Below are 19053 nucleotides of genomic sequence, written 5' to 3'. Positions count from 1 at the left end.
TTAAACCAAAATAATTACAAATAAATTTTAAGTGCAATTCTCCCTCTTTTACATTTTTAAACCAAAGTAATTATGAATAATTTTTTTGCCCTTTGTAAAGAAATGGACAAAATAATTTAATTTTTGCTGTAAAATCACAAAATCCTGTGAAAGGACCTTAAAGGTCCCATGGGCAGGAACATTTCCATTATCCCAGTTTGTTCCAACCTGGCTTTGGACACTTCAGACATGGATCCAGGGAGGAATTTTCCCCCAATATTTCCATCCAATTTGGGTTTGGATTTAATCTGGATTTCTGGGTTTCTCAAAGCCCAGAATTTTTAATTTTTAATTAAAACTGAAAGTGCAGAAATCCAGCAAAAAATCCTGTGATTTTTGAGAAGAGCTGCTTCCCTGGGGGCTGGAGAGGCTCTGGACACTCTTGGCATTTTCCTCCTGGAGCTGGTCCTTCCCTAAAATCTCCAACATTTTGACAAACACCCTTAACTCCCATCTCCATAAAACAATTCCATAACATCCACAAAGATTTGACTTTTATTTTAAAATAAGCCAAGAATTTCCACTTTTTTGAGCAGCTTTGACTTGGAATTTCACTTTTTTTTTTTCCTGTTTTTTTTTTTTTTTTTCTTGGAATTTCACCTGTTTTTTACTACAAATGCTGGGTTTTTGGGGACCAAAAATACTTCTTTTAATTGACCAAGACTTGCTTGTCTCTTCCAGGTTAGGACTCGCTCCGTGGGGGAATGTGTGGCTTTTTATTACATGTGGAAAAAATCAGAACGTTACGATTTCTTCGCTCAGCAGACTCGCTTCGGCAAGAAAAAATACAACCTGCACCCTGGGGTCACGTAAGATGTGCCTGATTTCATCCTTTTTGGGAAGGGTTAAATCTTTATTTGATGCTGTTCTCAGCTGCAAAAAAAATCAGGGCCTTCAGAGCTTTTATTTGCAGCAGAAGAGCCAAAGTAAAAGTGTCATTAGTGAGTGTGAACAATCTGTAAAATACATTTCTTTGGAGCAAGGCCAACACTTTGCACCAAGGAGCAATTTTGATTTGAGGTTGGGTAGAATTTGGTCGGTTTTTTTTCTTTTCCAGTGTTAACAGGTTTTCATTTCAAATGCTTGTTTGAATTAAATGTATTTCCTTACCAAAAAAAGCGTCACTCTCCCGAGTTTCAGGTGGAATTTGTGGTGCATTGTTCATCCCTCATTCTCAGCAGCACAACACCAAATCCAGGGGGATTTGGGGGGTATCTAAATCTCCTTTTCCCATTCCCATCCTTGCTGAGGAAAGGGGGAATGTGTGAGCATTCCCAGCTCCTTCTGCTGCCCCTCATTCCAGAGCTCTGATTTCCTTGGCCCACTCTTTCCACTGCCTCTTGCCAAACTTTTTTACTCTTATTTTCATTCCTCATTTCTTCCTGGCTCCTCCTTTGGAATATTATTGTTTCTCCCAACATTTCAGGGCTCTGGCATACCCAGAGTTGCCATCAGGGGCTTTGTGGATGTTACTGAGAGTTTCTCACCTGTCTGGCTCCCCCTCCACTTCCATTTTTTGGTGGGTTATTTCCCCCTAATATTCCATTTTTCACCATTTTTTCCTCCTCTTTTCCATTTCCTCCCTCTTTTCCATTTTCCCCCCATTTTCCATCTCTCCCTATTTCCCCCCCCCCCCCATTTTCCCCCTTTTTTATTTTCCCCATTTTCCATTTTCTATTTTCCATTTTTCCCCTATTTTCCATTTTTTCCCTATTTTTCATTTCCCCCTATTTCCTCCCCATTTCCATTTTCCCTATTTTCCATTTTCTCTCTTTCCCCCCCCAATTTTCCATCTCCCCCCCAATTTTCCATTTTCCCCAGTTTTCCATTTGGCCCCAAATCAGACATTTTTGGTGGTTGGTCATCCAAAACTCTTCCTTAAGGCCTGGGCTTGTCTGTTCTTGCCTGATTTTGCAGATAAATTCAGGGACTTGAGGCTGTAATTCCAACACAGTGACGTGTCAGGAGAAGCTGCTTCTGGAATTAACCCAACTTTCCCATAAAATCCAAGGATTTTATCCTTTTTTTTCTTTTTCATTGTCCATTCCTGCCCTAAACTGGAGCAACAAATGGCAGAGATGGGGAATGTCTCAAACTCTGCAGTTTTTCACTTGGTTTTAACTTTATCCGTTTCATGGGTTTCGTGCACAAATGGGATTTATATTTACTGGAATGGTTTGGGATTGGTGGCTCAGCAAATTCCAAGGGTTTCATGCCTGAAGGGATCACTTTTGGAAACCAAAAATAAAGGATTTGGAATCATGGAATGGTTTGGGTTGGGAAGGAACTTAAAAGGACAATTTCCACCATCCCAGGGTGCTCTAAACCCATCCTTGGACACTTCCAGGGATCCAGGGCCAGCCACAGCTCTTCTGGGAATTCTTCTGGGAATTTTTCTGGGAATTCTTCTAGGAATTTTTCTGGGAGTTCCATCCCAGCCTGTCGGTCTGATATTGCTGAGTCTGACAGATTTCAGCCTGCTGGCAGCTGCTGAGTTTTTCCCAAGGAAAAATTTCTCAAGGAAGTTTCTTTTCAAAACCATCTTGGCCAACAACTCTCCTTTCTCAGAACAATCCTTCTCCAGGTGGTGTTTTGCTGTTTCTCTGGTTTAACCCGTGGGATCAGAGAGGTGTGATTCCTACTCACCAACCATGTTAAATCTGTATGGGAACACCTGATAAAAGGCAGTCAGAATTAGACAATAAAGCCTTTTTTCTATGCTCTTTGCCTTCTGAAAGATTTAAACTGAATATTTAAAGTCTTTCTTTCGTGTCCTACAGCGACCCCAGCCCCTCCCCGCCCTCCCAGGGAGCAATTCCTTCCCCATCTCCCATCCCTCCCTGCTGCTCTATCAACAGGGCTCCTTCCCCAGGGGAAAACCCTCCGCTGCAGGGTGTGCAGGGTGTGCAGGGCCCCTCCCAGCCCTGCCATGAGCTGTGTGTGTCCTGCAGGGATTACATGGATCGGCTCCTGGACGAGAGCGAGAGCGCCGCCTCCAGCAGGGCGCCGTCGCCTCCTCCCACGGCCTCCAACAGCAGCACCAGCCACTCCGAGAGGGAGGACTGCACCTCCAGCAGCACCCAGAACGGTGAGAGGGGCTGCTCCTGCCTCTGCAGCCTGATTCCAGAGGGATTCGGGCTGGGGGAGCTCATCCAGGGACACCTCCCACCAGCCCAGGCTGCTCCAGCCCAGCCTTGGGCACTGCCAGGGGTGGAGCAGCCACAGCTTCTCTGGGAATTCCATCCCCACTCTCACTGGGATGGATTCTTTCCCATCCATCCCTGGCCTTTTATCACTTTATTCTTTCCCAATATCCCATCCATCCCTGGCCTTTTATCAGTTTAACACCATTCCCTGTGTCTTGTCCCTCTCCAGCTCTCCTGGAGCCCCTTTAGGCCCTGGAAATGGCTCTGAGCTCTCCCAAAACCTCCTCCAAGTGAAAACCCCCAGAGACAAACAGCCTATTTCAAGTTAAAACTGGTTTTTAAAAACCTTCCATGTTTGCATTTAGGCAGGGGCCTTGTCTTGGAGGTAAATTCCCCCTGGGATTTCCTGTTAACTGAGATTTGTGAGTTCTGTGTGCCCTGTGCCAGTGCAGAGCTGTAATTCTAATGCTCTGGGGTGTCCCTGAGGTGGGATTTTGGGGGGCTCCTGCTGCTCCTCAGGAGCTGTTCCTGAGGGCTGGGAATGGGACAGGAGCCAGGAGAGGAGAGCAGAGCTGAGGGACTCACTCAGAGCCTGGAAATCACCTGGAAGCTCCACACAGTGCCCAGGTGAGGAGAGCTCCTCTGCAGCTCCTGCCACCCCAGGACATTTCCCTGTCCCTTTGACTCCAGTAAACCCCTGGGATCATTTCTATGCACACAGCCAGGAGAAGGAGAAAAAAAAAAAAAAAAAAAGACTTTTTAAATTCATTTTTAATCCAAATCGTGCTTTCCTCACCCAGCCCGGGGTTCTGTGGTGCTGCTGAGCTTTGCTGATGGGGCTTTTCTCCACCCCAGGTGTCTCTGCCAACGGCCCAGGGGAGGTGCCAGGGAAGGAGGAGCCCAAAGTGGAGGGAGTGCACCTCAATGGACCTTGCAGTGGGAAGAAAACCCCTCACCCAGAGCTGGACACAAACGGTTATGAACCTGAAAACCTCTCCAGTGAGCCCAAACTCGCTCATTCAGCTGCAAGGAACGAGCCTGAGCTGGAAGAAAAGAGTGAGAGACCTCTGAAAAGAAGAAGAATTAACAGCAATGGCAAGGAGAGTCCTGGTGCTTCAGAGTTCTTCCAGGAAACCAACTCCCACGGGAAGCTGGAGGAGCTGGAAACTTTGGATGACTGAGTGCTGGGAGCTGGTTTTATTCCTTGGAGTAAATTTGGGGTGTCTAAAATTTTCAGGGTTGATGGGTTACCTTCCAAAATCCAGTTCCATAAACAATCTGAGATTTTTTGGTTTTTTTTTGTTTCCTGAGACCTTCTAGTTGGCTCTAAAGATCTGATATTTGGGGGTTTTTTTCAGTGCTGAAAAAACAGCAGAATACTGAATTTCTCAGGGCTGGCAGCTGCAGTTCTGGGATAAAAGGCTCTTAAATATTTAAGGAACAATGCAGTGAGTTGCTGCAAAAAAAAAAAAATATTCCCAGCCTAATACATTAAAGAATGTGTTATAATACAGCATTTAATGTATAAAACAGCATTTAATCAGTGTACAAGTGAACAAAGCATTTGGGGCTTTGCAGGAAGTTAAAATAAAACAGGAAAAGCCAAGACAGAGCAGGCACAGAGACTTCCACTCCTGCTGGAGAGAGGAAAATGTCATCCCATCATTAAGGAACCCTCATGAATCCTGAAAGTTATGAGCACAACTATTTTTATATATAGAAGTTTTAAAAAAGGTAAATAAATAAACCAGGTCAGGTTTGTCTATGTAAAATTGTTGACATCAATGATGTCTTTCCATATTCTTTTATCTGGGCTAAAGAAATACATTCTGTATTTTTCCAGATTCCTTTGTAGCCTTTGAAAGATTTTTACAGTACTTATGTCTTGATGGAACTGTCCTTTCTTAAAACAAAAGCTTGTATAATTTTCTTACCTTGTACAGTTGGTAAACTTTTATGAGAGAGTTGATACCCTGAGTCTAATGTCAGCTTCCTTTTATTTTGCTGAAGTCTTTTCTAAAAAAAAAAAAAAAAAAAACCCAACAAAAAACCAAAAAAAAAACCCCACAAAAAAAAAATCCAAACCAAACCAAACCAATGGACTTTAAAAGTTAATCACCAACTTGTTAATTTTTCTTTTCCAGAAACTAGTCAATAATTAACATGAGAATGGTTAGGAGGCATTTGATTTTGGAAACGTGTTTGTTTTTTTTTCTTGTTTTATGGGGAAATGATGTTTCCATTTTTATTTGAAGCATGCTGCTTGCATTGCACACATTTCCTTGCTCTCTCCCTCCCTTTATTTGGAACTGAGAGAAAGTTCACAGCAGCCAAATCCTGGAGTTTGCTGAACCTTCCTCAAGTTCAGCTGTTCCACCGTGGGTTTGTTTTCAGTCTGTGCCCTTTCAGGGAGCACAGCTTGGAAATACAAACCTCCTAAAAAAAAACCAAAAACCCACTGGTTTAAAAAAGGTTTTCCTGAGCACAGGGATGGCTTCAGTGGGCAGAGGTTGGACCTGATTGATCTCAAAGATCTTTTCCAACCTAAAAAATCCTGGGATTCTGTGCTGGTGCACCTGGAGAAGGGAGAGCAGGAATTTCAGATTGAGCTGTGGAGAATTGATTTCAGTTTGGTGAAAACCAAAAATTTCCCATCAAGGAGTGGGAAGTGCCAGCAGCACCGAACGTGGTGGATGTAGGATTTACATCCAGCAATCAGGAACATCTGAAATCCAAATTTCTTTTTGGTTTTGGTTGGTTGGTTGTTTTTGGTTTTGTTTTTTTCTCCCAGCCCAGCTCCACTTCTGCTCTGTTAAAATTGGGGGTAATTGTTCATTTGTATCATTGATAACCCTGTGTCCTCCTCCTCCTCCTCACAGGTGTACTGTTCATCCTTCACTGCTTCTTTTCTCTCCAGGTTTATGCTCTTTATGGTTCCAAGTTGAACTGAATGGTTTGAAATGGATATTTCAGCCCCAAAGCCCGGTGCTGAGGGCTTGGGCTGATTTCTGGCTCCTTCTCCACTGAACTTCCCTTGGACTTTGTGATCAGGAATGAGCCCAAGCTCGGGATGAGGATGGAGCTGTGGATGCTGCTGCTCCCAGAAGCGTGGGGAGTGCTCAGCTCTGCCTGCCAGCCCTGCTCCTGGAGAGGCTCGGGGTGAGCTTCGTTAATTAAGGCCTGTGTTAATTAAGGAATGCAGTGATTAATGCCTGAGGCAGAGGTTGCTGTTAGAACTCTCTCCTCTGGCGATGAGCACGACCTCAAAGTTTCCCCTTTCGCTCAGAGACGGTTCCACACAAGCAGAATCCTGTTCTCAATTTCATTTGGATGCCCTTCGTTTGCAAGTTGGAAATTCTTCCAAAAAAAAAAAAAATCCATAGGAAAGTTTCCAAAGGAATTGTCTCAGGCTCGTGTGTGAAATCCAGCACTGTGTATATTTTCAGGAATGTTGCTTTGTTTTTTATCTTTATTTTATTTTAATTTTTTTGGTGATACTTAGAAGAGACCTGACATTCCATAACCCACTATGTAATGCTCAGCTAGACTTTCTAAGAATATTTAATTCTGATTTACCTTTTGTTTATGCTGGTGTTTTATACAATACTTTGTTCATGTTTCAAACTGCAGCCACTATAACTCGATAAAGTCGTTGCACTACTAAAGCTATTGAAAAATCCTGGAAATCTGCTAACTTTTGCTTTCTTTCTCCAAGCCTTCAGTCCCAACAGGAAATCCTTGGCCTTCCCAAGGCTTCAATGTGCTCCAAAATCCCCACAAACACACAAACCCTACAGATGAGTTTGATACGTTGTTGGTTTTTTTTCCACACAGTATTTTGCACTGTCAGTAATTCCTTCCTCTTACTCCCCTTCCCCTGTCTGCAATTCTGAAAAAGCTTATTAAAATATTTTTAAACTTAATGTCTGCATCCAGAATTCCTGACTTTTTTTTGTTTTGCTCCAGAGGGGTGGAATATTTCACCTCAGAGGATGGGAGAGCAGTGACTCTTCTCTGCACTGAAACAAAACCCATTTTTCTGGATCAACTTCCAACTGTTTCCTTCATTCCCCAGAATGTTTCCCACATCCCTCTTCCCTTCTCAAGGGATATTCCAAGCTGGAAACTCAGAATTCCCAACCTCACCCTGCTGGGGCTGTGCAGAGCCCCCCAAATCCCTGATTTCTCCACCCCCAGCATTCCTGGGAAGAGAAGGAATGAGGCAGGAGCAGCTTTGGTTCATTGGTTTATTGGAAGCAAATACAAAAATACAGAGGCACATAAATCCTTTCTGCTCTCATTCCTCACATCCACAGCCTGCCATACATTCAGCTTTTCATCACTAAAAGGCTCATTTTCTAAATAGATTCTCTATAGAAAACATTTCAACTTTTTTTTTTTTTTTTTTTTAGTCAATTAATAGCATAAAAAATACTGTTAGAGGAATTCTTGGCTTTGCCAGGGTGCAGGATCCAGCAGGATCCCAGCATGGCCAAAAGAAGCTTTAAAAAAATCCTTCCCTGTTAGGACTGCAAATCTAACCAGTAGATTCAAACAATAAACAGAAAATGATTAATTAAAAAACATCCCTCTGACAGAATCAACCTCCTGGCTGTGAACTCAGCACAGCAGAGTGGGAGCACACAGGGGAAAAAAAAAAGGGAATTTGGGAATGCTGCAGCAAGAGGCAGGAGCAGGTGGGAGCGAGCCCAGTAACACCTGGATACTGGAAGCAGTGCAGGGATTTCTGCCCAGCAGGAAGGGTTTGTCACCCTCCCTGCCCCAGGCCAAAGCCCAGGGTTTGCTGGGATTTTAGGAGACAATCAAGGAATTATTTTTTTTACTGTGCTCAGAAGAGGCTGCTCCAGGACACCCCCAACTTGCCCCTTGTCACTGCAGTGACCACCAAATCCTACAAAAAAAAAACCCAGAAAGGGGGAATTGTGGCTCTGGAATTGCTCCAGGAGTGGGATGTTGGAGCTCACTCACTACACACTTCCCCAGCACTCCAGGCTGGAGCTGCACCCTCACAGAAAATCTTCCCATCCAAAACCTTCCAAAAGACTCCAACAAATGCAGCTTTGTCCAACAGCAGTTCCAATTTAAGCAAATATCTTCTAAAAAAAAACCCACTGTCAGTGTCTGGAGAAGCTGTTAGGGCACAAAACTCTCTAAAAACGTTATTTTACTAAAAGTTGGGGGTTTTTTTAACCGAGCTTAAAACCAATTCTTTTTAAACCAAAAGACAACCCCTGGAAAGAAGTGCTGGGTCAGACAACCTTTAAAAATCACTGAACACTGCCCAGTGCATTACATTTCCCATTCTTCCAGTGGGTCACAAACCCAGGGTGATTCACTCCAGAAACAAGAGTTATGGGGCATCCTGTCCTTGCCAAAACAAAAAAACAGTAAAAGTTTAAGTCCTTGGTGCCTCTTCCAGGGGTGGGAGCTGCAGCTTTTGCAGATTCCCTGGATGTGCTGGGCCACGTGGGCAGACGCCCTTGGCTCTCCTGTGATCCCAGCAGCTTTCCGTAATGCAAGGCTGGAGTGAGGAGGCTGCAGTGGCAGGAGAAAACCTTCGGAGCCTTGAAAAGCCAGAGGTGAACCCAGGAGGGCAAACCCAGCTTGAGAAGTGGGTTAATGGTCACACAAACAGAAAATAACACCAGAGAGAACAGCTGAAACTTCAGTCCAGACAGCTCTGAGCATTCATCCAGGAGGTTTTGGCTCAGCCCAGCAGCAGCTTCCAGGGAATGTTGGTGCTCGAATCCTCGGAGCTGGAGTCTCCTTGGGCATTCCCGTCCTTCCCGAGGGAGCAGCTGGGCACAGAGGCAGCCCCAGCCTCCCAACCAGCCTGGGATCAGCACATCCACGGACCCCAGGGAGCAGATCCAGCCGGGAACAGCCCCGGCACATCCCTGCCAGCAGAACCTGCAGCTCTCTCCCCGCCCCTCTGTCCACTGCCGACTCCCAGCTTGATTAGAAACCCGTTAATTCCTCCCGATCACACTTAATTAGGCTCATCCTTTCCCCCCCTCATTGTGCAGGCTGGGCTGGATCTTCCCAAAGGATTTGTGAAGGCAGCAAATCTCAGCTGTGCAAATCAAAGGCGTGGCCGCGGCCCCGGGCAGGAGCCCCGGCTCCCTCCCGAGTCCCGCCCGCGATCAAGCGAACGGAACGGGCTGGCTTCTCCCGAAACGATCCAATAAAGCCTCTCCCTGCTCACACCGAGCTCTTCCCTTTAATATCCATCTTGCTGCCAGCATCTGACTCCTTGTTCATCTGCTCCTCGGTGAAAGTGATGTAGGAATACACCAGGCTTCCAGCAATACTGCAAAGAGAGTCAGGGAAGGCGTTGGGGATGAGCTCGGCTCCTGGAGCAGCCAGGAAAAGCCACTGCTGGAAGCATCAATTGCCATGAGAATTCCCAGTTTTCCTCCTAAACCCAGGTGGGTTTTTTAATTCCCGCCTAGTGCTGGATCTGTTCCACCCCCAAGGACGGGAGAGACTCCCACTGCACAGCCCAGAAAGGAGAATTGACCAAAAACTAGAAATAATCCCAAAAAATTCTTCTTTTGCTGCTTTAATTCCAGCAATACTGCCAAGAGATTCAGGGAATATGATCCACGAGCTCAGCTCCTGGATCAGCCAGGAAAAGCCAGAGCCACAGCACAGGGATCTGCTGGAAGCATCAATTGCCATGGAAATTCCCAGTTTTCCTCCTAAACCTAAGTGGTTTTGTTTAATTCCTGTCAAAAAAGTTCCCAGCCTGGTGCTGGATCTGTTCCACACCCAAGGACAGGAGAGATTCCCACAGCACAGCCCAGAAAGGATTCTTCTCCAAAAGCTGAATAATAAGAAATACCAGGAGGAAAAAAATAATAAAAGAAATCTTATTTTGCTGCCTTAATTCCATTACTCTGCTTGGCAACTCTGGGAAAACTCAATTTTCCTGCTAAAATATTCCTGTGGATTCTCCTGGCTTTAAAACAAACCAAGACCAAGAATAAAAAAACAATTCCATGAGTTTTTGGGGTTTTTTTTTGGGGAGGGGGGAGAAAAAAATCCATTAAATCAGTCGAATCTTACCAGTTTTTCACCCCAGTTTTCAGTGAGAAATCATAAATAAACCACTGCTCTTACCTGATATTTAGACCAATGAAGTTCATCCATGTAAAAATATAATCTCCTCCAAAAAACATCCCAATATAGGTTATTAAAATATTCTGCAAAGGGAGAACAAGATGGGAGGATCAGAACAGCCTGAGACACAGGAATGTATGGAAAAGGGGAATTTATGGAAGAGGGAAAATTATGGAAAAGGGGAATATGTGGAAAAGTGAAATATGTGGAAAAGGGAATGCAGGGGATGGAACATGGGGGCTGTCATCAGGGGTTAATGGGATTTCCCATGGGACAATGAGGGTTTTTTTGGGAACAGGGAATGCCACTGACCTTAATGCAGCCAACTATTGTAGTTGTAAGAGCAGAGTTGTACTGAGTGCAAAGGACCGTGGAATACATCAGAATAAACCTGTGGGGAAGAGCCAGGATCAGGGAGAACATCCTGGGAATCACCTCAGCCCAGGGAAGGTGTTCCTGAATTAACTCAGGGAAGGAATGAGCTGAGCTGAAGGTCCCTCCCAACCCATCCCAGGATTCCATGATCTGTTCCCATCCTTTCTCCAGCAGGATTTATCCCACTTTTTTTTTTTTTTTTTTTTTTTTTTTCCTTAAACCTACACTGGAGGAGGGTGGGAGATAATTCCCTCCCACCACGACTCTCAGGAATGAGCTCCCTCACAGGACTGAGGATTTATGGTGATTTTTTTAATACCAGGGCACCAGAATTCCCTGTTTCTGGAATGGAGGTGATGCTTTCTCTGCTCCCAGCCCAGCATCCCAGTCCTTACCCCATCACACAGGACAGTGTGAACTGCACGAGGAAGAAGGTGTCTGCCCAGCCCTGGTATTCCATTGCCTGCAGGGAACAGCACCTTTAGAGCCTTGGCAGGCACAGAATTCCCAGAAAATTCCCAGAAACGCCCCCCCACCCCAGCACTGGCTTTCACCTCGCAGCAGGAAAAAAACCCCAACCCAATTCCAAGCCTGGAACGACACCCCGAGGCTGAGGATCCCCTCCAGCCTCAGCACTCAGCTCATCCCTCCTGGAAAAAGCAGGGAAGAGGAATCAGGAGAGGCATGTCCCAGCCAGGACTGGATCAGTCTGGAATTCCCAAACCACAACACTCAGGCAGCACATCCCAAGGGAGCCGTGACCTCTGGAGCTGCTGCTGATGGAGTAGCTCGAGGCAGAGCCTGGGTTTTAGGGAGAGGTTGTTTTTTTTTTTCTGGGATTTTGGGGTTTAGGGAGCATGTGGAATGCTGGATCTCAGAGCCAGGGAGAGTCCAAGCTCCTGCAGGGCCTGGAGCATCTCCCTGAGGAGAGCTGGGAGCAGGGATCTCACCCAGGAGGTGGCCAGGGGCACACAGGGACACCCAGGAATGTCCCTTTGGATCTCTGCAGACACCTGGAGAGGTGCAGAAGCTGCTCAGAGAAGTCTCCAGGAGTCACCCAGAACCCAAGTGGAATCCTCCAGAGGAGCCTCAGGCACGAGGCAGGAGCTGGTCCCCTCATCCCTTCCCACAGGAACCCCAAATTCCAGCCTTGGAGCAGCTCAGCCATCCCCTTTTTCCCCCAGGAATTCGAGACAGGGCTTTGCCCAGCAGCAGCAGCAGGAGCACACAAAGCAGCATGTGTTACCTCGGGATCCTTCCCAAGGAACCACAAGAATTCCCAGATTCAGGAAAAGGCTCCCAGGCCCTTCCCAAGGGCTTTTTCCTGGAGCTGCCAAGGAGGAGTTTCCTGGCAGCAGCCCCAGCACAGAGCTCATCTTTGTGCAGCCCGGCAGAAAGGAGTTTATTCAGGGCAAAAGTAAATTTAAAAAAAAAAACAAGCCATTTCTCACTCTGGGCTGAACAGAAGCTGCTCACAGCAGCATTTCCCTGCCCAGGCCCAGCTCCTGCTCCTCAATGAGGATTTTTATCCCAAATCCAGCCCCGGGAGCTGCTCTGGAGGGTGGGGCTGAGCCACTTCACCCCCTGCTAATCCCAGCTCATTATCAGGGAGCTCCTAATGAGGACAAAGCCACCGAGCTCAGGGGACAGGAGCGGCTGGCAGGGGAAAAAAGCCTCTGCAGGAGGGAATTTACCTGAATTCCCTGCACAAGACAGGCAGGGAAAAGGAATTTGTTGCTACACATCAGTGAAAATTATTATTATTATTATTGTTGTTGTTGTTGTTGTTTTTTATAATAATAATAAATTATATAAATAAAAAATCAACTAAATATTATTTTCTACTAAAATAATTACATAAATAACATTTTGAAATATATTTATAGAAATATATTTATAAAGATATATATAAAATAATTTTACATACATTAAAATATTTGTATAGAGTATGAACAATTAACATCATATTAACTAATAACAATAATTTATTCACTTATGATTTATTACTACTATTAATATAACGTATTGTACTGTAATACCATGATATTAATATTATTAATACTATCATTACTAATAGTAGTAGTAATAACATTAATAAATCATCTCAGGCATACAGGCCCACAGGTAAATAATCATAATAGTAATAATAAAGAATCATTTCATGTGTGCAGGGCCACAAGTAAATTATTACTATTATTATTTTTATATAATAATTTTATATGATGATAATAATAATAATAATTTTATATATTCTTATTGTAATATATAATAATAATATTTTTTCACACCTCCAGGACCCACAGCCCCAGTGGGGCACCACGAGCCAAGTGAACCCACACAGCAACTCAACAAAACAGCCCCAGAGAGAGGAAGGACAGGAAAAACCCCTGAAGGAACTCATTGATTCTAAAACGACTCCATTTGCTTTAAATAATATTTGGGTTTTCTCCTCGCTCTGCCCTTCCCCCTTCCTCAGGCATTACAAAAACACCTCCCTGGAGCAACTCTGTGGCTTTAGGGCCAACAGAAAAGCTGCAGTTCCTTTTCTGTTCCTCTGCTGAGGAGCTTTTGGGGCTCCCCACGCTGCCCATGGGATATTGTGACACAAACCCTGGATTTGGGCTGGAATTATGGGAATCTTACCTTGTGTGCATCTCCAGTGATGTAGGCAATGCCCAGGGTGGGCAGGATCATGAAGAGGGCGTTGTAGTAGAGCAGCCCGTACTTCCCCAGCTCCTGGAAACGGGAAAACAGCCCAGGGTTTGAGTGGGAACAGCAATTCACACTGCCAGCCCTGCTGCAGCTGATCCACGTGGGATTCCTCACACAGAGAGGGGCTGGAGGGGGCACTTTGGGCACCTCGTGAATTCCATCTGGTTTGGGTTAGGAGGGACCTCCAAGCTCATCCAGTCCCATAGGCACTGCTCCAGGCTGCTCCAAGCTGGTCCTGGGCACTGCCAGGGATGCAGGGACAGCTTTCTTGGGAATTCCATCCCCTCAATTCCATCCCAAAATCCCACCCAGCCCTGCCCTGTGGCAGTGGGAGACCATTCCCTGTGTCCTGTGCCTCCAGCCCTCCAGCTCTGGGCAGATTTTTGGGAATGGGATGGGTGAGCCTCCCCCCTCTGCCCTCACAGAACCCCACATCCCAACAACAATCCCAAAGGAAGGCAAAGCTCATCCCAACCTTGGAATCCAGCTTCTGTTTCACGTAGGCACCGTTTGCAGCTGTTAAGGCATCGTTAATGAGGATAAAAATATATCCCTCCAGGTCGAATGCCAAGTCAGCACTGGGAGAGGGAAAAAGCAGGAGTTAAAACAGAAAAAGCTGGGCTCTGCAGGGGAGAGCCCTTCCACCTTCTGTGGAGCCAGAGGGTTGTCAGGAAAAGTTAATCATCAAGTTGGGATTTGGGTCAGGAAAACATTCTTTCCTACTGGAGAGCACGTCTGAGGAGGGGGAAAAATAATCAGTGTTTAATGCCTCTGTTCTTAGGACACACTGTGGGACTGGATTGCCATCAGGATGGAGCCTCTGGAGAGGTGGGAATGGGGACAGCTCACCTGGCAGCTACGAATGCACCAAAGATCATTGCAAATACTGTCATCTGAATGCCCCAGGAAAACTTCTTCCTGCAAAGGAGAGGCAGGAGGACATCAGCCACTGCTCAGTCCTTGGGAATGCTCTGAGGCCTTTGGAGCAGAGGAAGGAGAAAGGGAAAAAAACCACCCAAAGCAACCCCAAACCAACCGACCCGTGCAGGAGCTGCTGTGAGTGAAGGCATTATTGGACAATTATCTCTGGGATTTGTTTGGGAAGATAAAGAACTCAGCCTGGAGGAGTTCTGCCTGGGGCAGGGAAGGGCTGAGGCAGCCCTGGGAAGGGGCTTTGGGTTGGCACAGCTCCCTGCACCTCCCAAACAAGTGGAGACAGAGCAGCACATCCCCCTGTGCCAGCACAGGGACACGGGGAAGGGACCGGGGCCAGCCGCTCCTGCACCCGCCCCTGTCCCTGTCCCCACCCAGCCCCGGGGCTGTCACCGTCCCCGGGAAATGGCAGCACTCACTTGAGCAAGAATCCCTCGGCAAACATCGTAAACGGGATGGAAAACCTCCTGAGGACCGTGAACATGGGCAGGCTGCGGGAGGAAGGGACTGGGGTCAGAGGGCGGCCCCTCCTTCCCCGGGGACAGCACAAAATCCGGCAGGAATTCCCTCCTGGACAGGGGATTGATCCCCTTCTGGACATGGGGTTAATTCCCTTCTGGATACAGAATTCCTCTCTGGACATGGAATTCCCTTCTGGACATGGGATTGCTCCTTCTGGACATGGGATTGCTCCTTATGGACATGGCATCACTCCCACAGCCACTCAGACCTGACCCTGCCCAGGGTGGGGGACCCCAAGGGACACCCCCAAACCCTCACCCCACAAATCCCTCCCTGCCCACTGGAAGCATTTGGGAACAAAAAACAACAGAGGCACCCAAATCCTTTCTGCTCTCATTCCTCACATCTCCAGCCTGCCACTAAAACGTTTTTGTCACTAAAACGTTCATTTTGTAAACAGATTCTCTACAGAAAACTTTTTTTTTTGGTCAATTAATGGCATTAAAAAAAACCCAAAAAACTTAGTCAATTATTAGCATAAAAAAATACATGCAGATTCTCATCACTAAAATGCTCATTTTGTAAATAGATTCTCTACAGAAAACTTTTTTTTTGGTCAATTAACAGCATAAAAAATACATGCAGATTCTCATCACTAAAACGCTCATTTTGGAAATAGATTCTCTACAGAAAACTTTTTTTTTTTGTCAATTAATAGCACAAAAAATATATACTGTTAATCAATTAATAGCATAAAAAATAAAAAATACTGTTAATCAATTAATAGTATTAAAAAAATACACACAGATTTTCATCACTAAAACGCTCATTTTTAAATAGATTCTCTACAGAAAACTCTTTTTTTCCAGTCAATTAATAGCATAAAAAACCCATACTTCTAGAGGAATTCTTGGCTTTCTTGGGCTGCAGGATCCCAGAGTGGCCAAATTAAAACTTTAAAACTCCTCCCCCTGTCAGGACCACGAATTGAAGGCAGCAGATTCCAAAGGCACGTGGCACATCCCGGCGTGGGCAGGGAAGGAAGGGAAGTGCTGCCACAGCCCCGGGGCCCTGCAGAGCTCCTGGAAAAACCCCCAGGGAACCAGCTCCAACCCTCCCCAGGGCAGGAAAACCCATCCCTACTTCAGTTTCTTTGTGCTGAACAGTCCTGTGATCTGGTTCCCGAAATACAGGAGAGGTAGAGGAAATGTCTGCAAAGGAAAAAAAAGAGAGAAAAAAAGCTGTGTGAGCGACCCCAGAGCACCCCGAGGGGGATAAATATAGCCTGGGATTATTCCAGCCTGCCCTGGAACCCTTCACACACACACACACAGGGCACACACATCCCAAAGGGCCCGTGCTGCGACAGGGACACCCGGGGGAAAGGAGCCCGGGGAGGGGAGCTGGGTGCTGGGAAAGGGGAGCTAGGTGCTGGGAAAGGGGATTTGGGTGACGGGGAGAGGATTTGAGTGCCCGAGGAGGGAGTTTGGGTGCCCGAGGAGGGGATCTGGGTGCTAGGGAAGGGATTTGAGTGCCTGAGGAGGGGGTTTGGGTGCTGGGGAGGGGATTTGGGTGCCTGAGGAGGGAGTTTTGGTGCCCGAGGAGGGAGTTTAGGTGCTGGGGAAGGGATCTGAGTGCCCGAGGAGGGGATCCGGGTGCCCGAGGAGGGGATTTGGGTGCTGAGGAGGGGATCTGGGTGCCCGAGGAGGGGATTTGGGTGCCAGCAGGGCTCTCACCCGCCGCGGGATGTGTCTGTCCAGGTCAGGGAACTTGACCACCCGCAGCACCTTCCCTGCCCAGAGCACGGCCACCGTGGCCACCATCTGCAAGAGAGCAGCAAGGGACAGGTCACCCCAAAGCAGGGTCCCCACAAAGCAGGGACCCCCTAAAGCAGGGCCACCCCAAAGCAGGGGTCCCCCAAAGCACGGTCACCCCAAAGCAGGGCCACCCCAAATCAGGGGTCTCCCAGAGCAGGGTCACCCCAAAGCAGGGTCACCCCAAAGCACGGCCACCCCAAAGCACGGGGCCACGGCGGGTCCCACTCACCTGGCCCAGCCCCACGCACAGCGAGGACGGGAACCTGCGGGAGGAGAGCACAGATCAGGGGGGTCCCCAAACCCGCGGGGACACCGGGGGCGGGGAGGGGCTTTGGGGGGCGGCAGCCCCAAGACAGGGGGTGCACGGGGGGTGACACGGGGGGTCCCCGAACCCAAGGATGGGGTGAATGGCGGGGTCCCCATCCTGTGGGGGACCCCACGGCGATCCGGGGGGGATTCCCCATCCCGGGGGGGTTTCCCGATTCCGGAGGGAGCACCCCGATCCAGGGGGTGATTCCCGATGCCGGTGCGAGTACTCCGATCCCAGGATGGGTTTCCCAATTCCGGGGTGGATATCCCGATTCCGGGGGGGACACCCCGATCCCGGAAGTGATTCCCGATCCCGGGGAGCGGATTCCCGATCCCGGGGCGGGTACCCCGATCCCGGGACGAGCACCCCGATCCCGGGGCAGAGGGTCCCGCCGGCTCGGCCGTACCCGTAGGTGGTGAGGACGCTCTTGTTAACGACGACGATGAGGAAGGAGCTGAGGCCGTAGAAGGCGGCGGCCAGCAGGCGCAGGCAGAGCGGCGGGGCCGCCATGCCCCGCTCCGCATCGCCGGGCGCGGGGGCTCCGGCGGGGGCTCCCCCCTCAGCCGCCCCCTCGGGGCCCCCCCCGGCAGCGGCCGCGGGGCGTCTGCGCGGGGCCGACATGGCTGGGGAGGGGCGGGGCCGCCAGCAGTGCGCAGGCGCCGGGAGAGGGGGCGGGGCCACGGGGAGAGAGGGGCGGGGCCACGGGGAGAGGGGCGGGGCCACCGTGTGGGGAGGGGAGAGACGGGAGGGGAGCATCGCATTGGGGAATGGGATTGGAGCTGGGATGGGGCAGTGATGGGGACATCGCACAGGGGAATGGGGTTGGGGTTGGGATGGGGGGTGTCGGACAGGGGGATGACATGGTATGGTATGGTATGGTATGGTACGGTACGGTACGGTACGGTACGGTATGGTATGGTGTGGTATGGTGTGGCATGGCATGGCATGGCGTGGCATGGCATGGCATGGTATGGTATGGGGGGACATTGCACAGGGGAATGGAACTGGGGACAGTGATGGGGGACATAATAAAAGGGGCTGGGATAGGGGATAGCACACAGGGGATTGTGATAGGAGACAGTGATGAGGGGACATCACACAAGGGGCTGGGATGGGGGATGTCGGACAGGAGATGGGGGGACATGGCACAGGGGGTTGGGATGGGGGCTGCTATGGGGGGACATTGAAAAGGGGGTTGGCATTGAGGACATTGCACAGGGGAATGGGATTGGGGACATTGCACAGGGTGTTGGATAGAGGACAGTGATGAGGGGACATGACACAGGGGGCTGGGATTGGGGGACATCACACAGAGGGTTAGGATGGGGGACAGTGATGAAGGGACATCACACAGAGCGTTAGGATCGGGGCAGTGATGGAGGGGCATTGCACAGGGGGTTGGGATGGGGGCATCGAAAATGGGGCTGGGATGGGGGGCAGCGATAGGGTGCCTTGGTGGCACAGAGAGCATTGCTGGGGTGGTGGCACAGGGGCTGGCACATTGACAGGGGGAGGGTGAGATGGGGGGCACAGAGCAGAGGTCTGGCATGGGGGGCACTGGCACAGGGACATGGCACAGAGGGCTGGGATTGGGGGGACACTGAGCAGGGGAGGGATGGGATGTGGGGCTGGTTGGGGGGCAGTGATGAGGGCAGGGCGGGGGCTGCTGGCGGGGCACAGCAAAGGGGGGACATCCCACGGCAGTTTGGACGGGCAGCGTTGAGGAGGGGCACCCCCGGCTGTGGCATGGGGGGCATGAAGGGGCCATCACCCATGGGGGACACTGCGGGGACACCAAACTCGTGTCGCCTATGTGGGCAGGGGCACAGGGGTCCCTCGGCCCCTCCCCACAGCAGAACTGGGGGCTCAGAGCCGTGTTGTCCCCGCTGTCCCCAGCACGGTGGCCCCGGGGGCCCAGCACCCCCCGGGTGTCGCCCTGGGGTGACCCCGCACGCCGGATTTTGGCACCAACCCTCCCCTTTCAGAGATTAAATCTTCCCCTCCGGGCTATGCTCTGCCAAGTGGAAAAATCCCCAAACAAGGCAGCTCGGAGCACGAAACCACCTCCGCCCGACGGTGGAGGGAACAGATGGAGCCGGGGGACAAGGGGTGACAC

The 19053-nt window shown here is 49.0% G+C and overlaps 2 protein-coding genes across 5 annotated transcripts in view; one reads left to right on the top strand and one right to left on the bottom strand.

Moving 5' to 3' along the window:
* Positions 1 to 7108, top strand: part of MIER1 (MIER1 transcriptional regulator) — a 35885-nt gene extending 28777 nt beyond the window's left edge. For 2 of the 3 annotated variants that reach the window (XM_066325334.1, XM_066325333.1), the window contains 3 exons: positions 721 to 848; positions 2991 to 3127; positions 4041 to 7108. In XM_066325334.1, coding sequence (XP_066181431.1) covers positions 721 to 848; positions 2991 to 3127; positions 4041 to 4366 — 591 coding nt within the window. In that variant the 3' untranslated portion in view covers positions 4367 to 7108. The remainder of the gene's footprint in view (positions 1 to 720; positions 849 to 2990; positions 3128 to 4040) is intronic. The other variant, XR_010744267.1, reaches the window with a different exon arrangement.
* A 310-nt stretch (positions 7109 to 7418) lies between these two features.
* On the bottom strand, positions 7419 to 17573 carry SLC35D1 (solute carrier family 35 member D1). Of its 2 annotated transcripts, XM_066325339.1 has the most exons (12): positions 17344 to 17573; positions 16857 to 16890; positions 16547 to 16633; positions 15954 to 16021; positions 14768 to 14839; positions 14265 to 14333; positions 13891 to 13993; positions 13347 to 13439; positions 11099 to 11166; positions 10641 to 10719; positions 10329 to 10411; positions 7419 to 9516 (listed from the first exon to the last, which is right to left on the bottom strand). In XM_066325339.1, the coding sequence occupies exons 1-12, from the start codon at positions 17556 to 17558 to the stop codon at positions 9408 to 9410; spliced, it is 1080 nt and encodes a 359-aa protein (XP_066181436.1). In that variant the 5' UTR covers positions 17559 to 17573; the 3' UTR covers positions 7419 to 9407. The 2 variants fall into 2 exon arrangements, with proteins under 2 accessions (XP_066181436.1, XP_066181438.1); XM_066325341.1 differs by lacking the exon at positions 14768 to 14839.
* Between the last annotated feature and the right edge of the window lie 1480 nt (positions 17574 to 19053).

The sequence above is a fragment of the Sylvia atricapilla genome, chromosome 9 (assembly GCF_009819655.1).
Source record: "Sylvia atricapilla isolate bSylAtr1 chromosome 9, bSylAtr1.pri, whole genome shotgun sequence".
NCBI classification, from domain to species: Eukaryota; Metazoa; Chordata; class Aves; order Passeriformes; family Sylviidae; genus Sylvia; species Sylvia atricapilla.
Note: the sequence above shows the minus strand (reverse complement) of the source record. Positions and strands in the feature narration are given on the sequence as shown.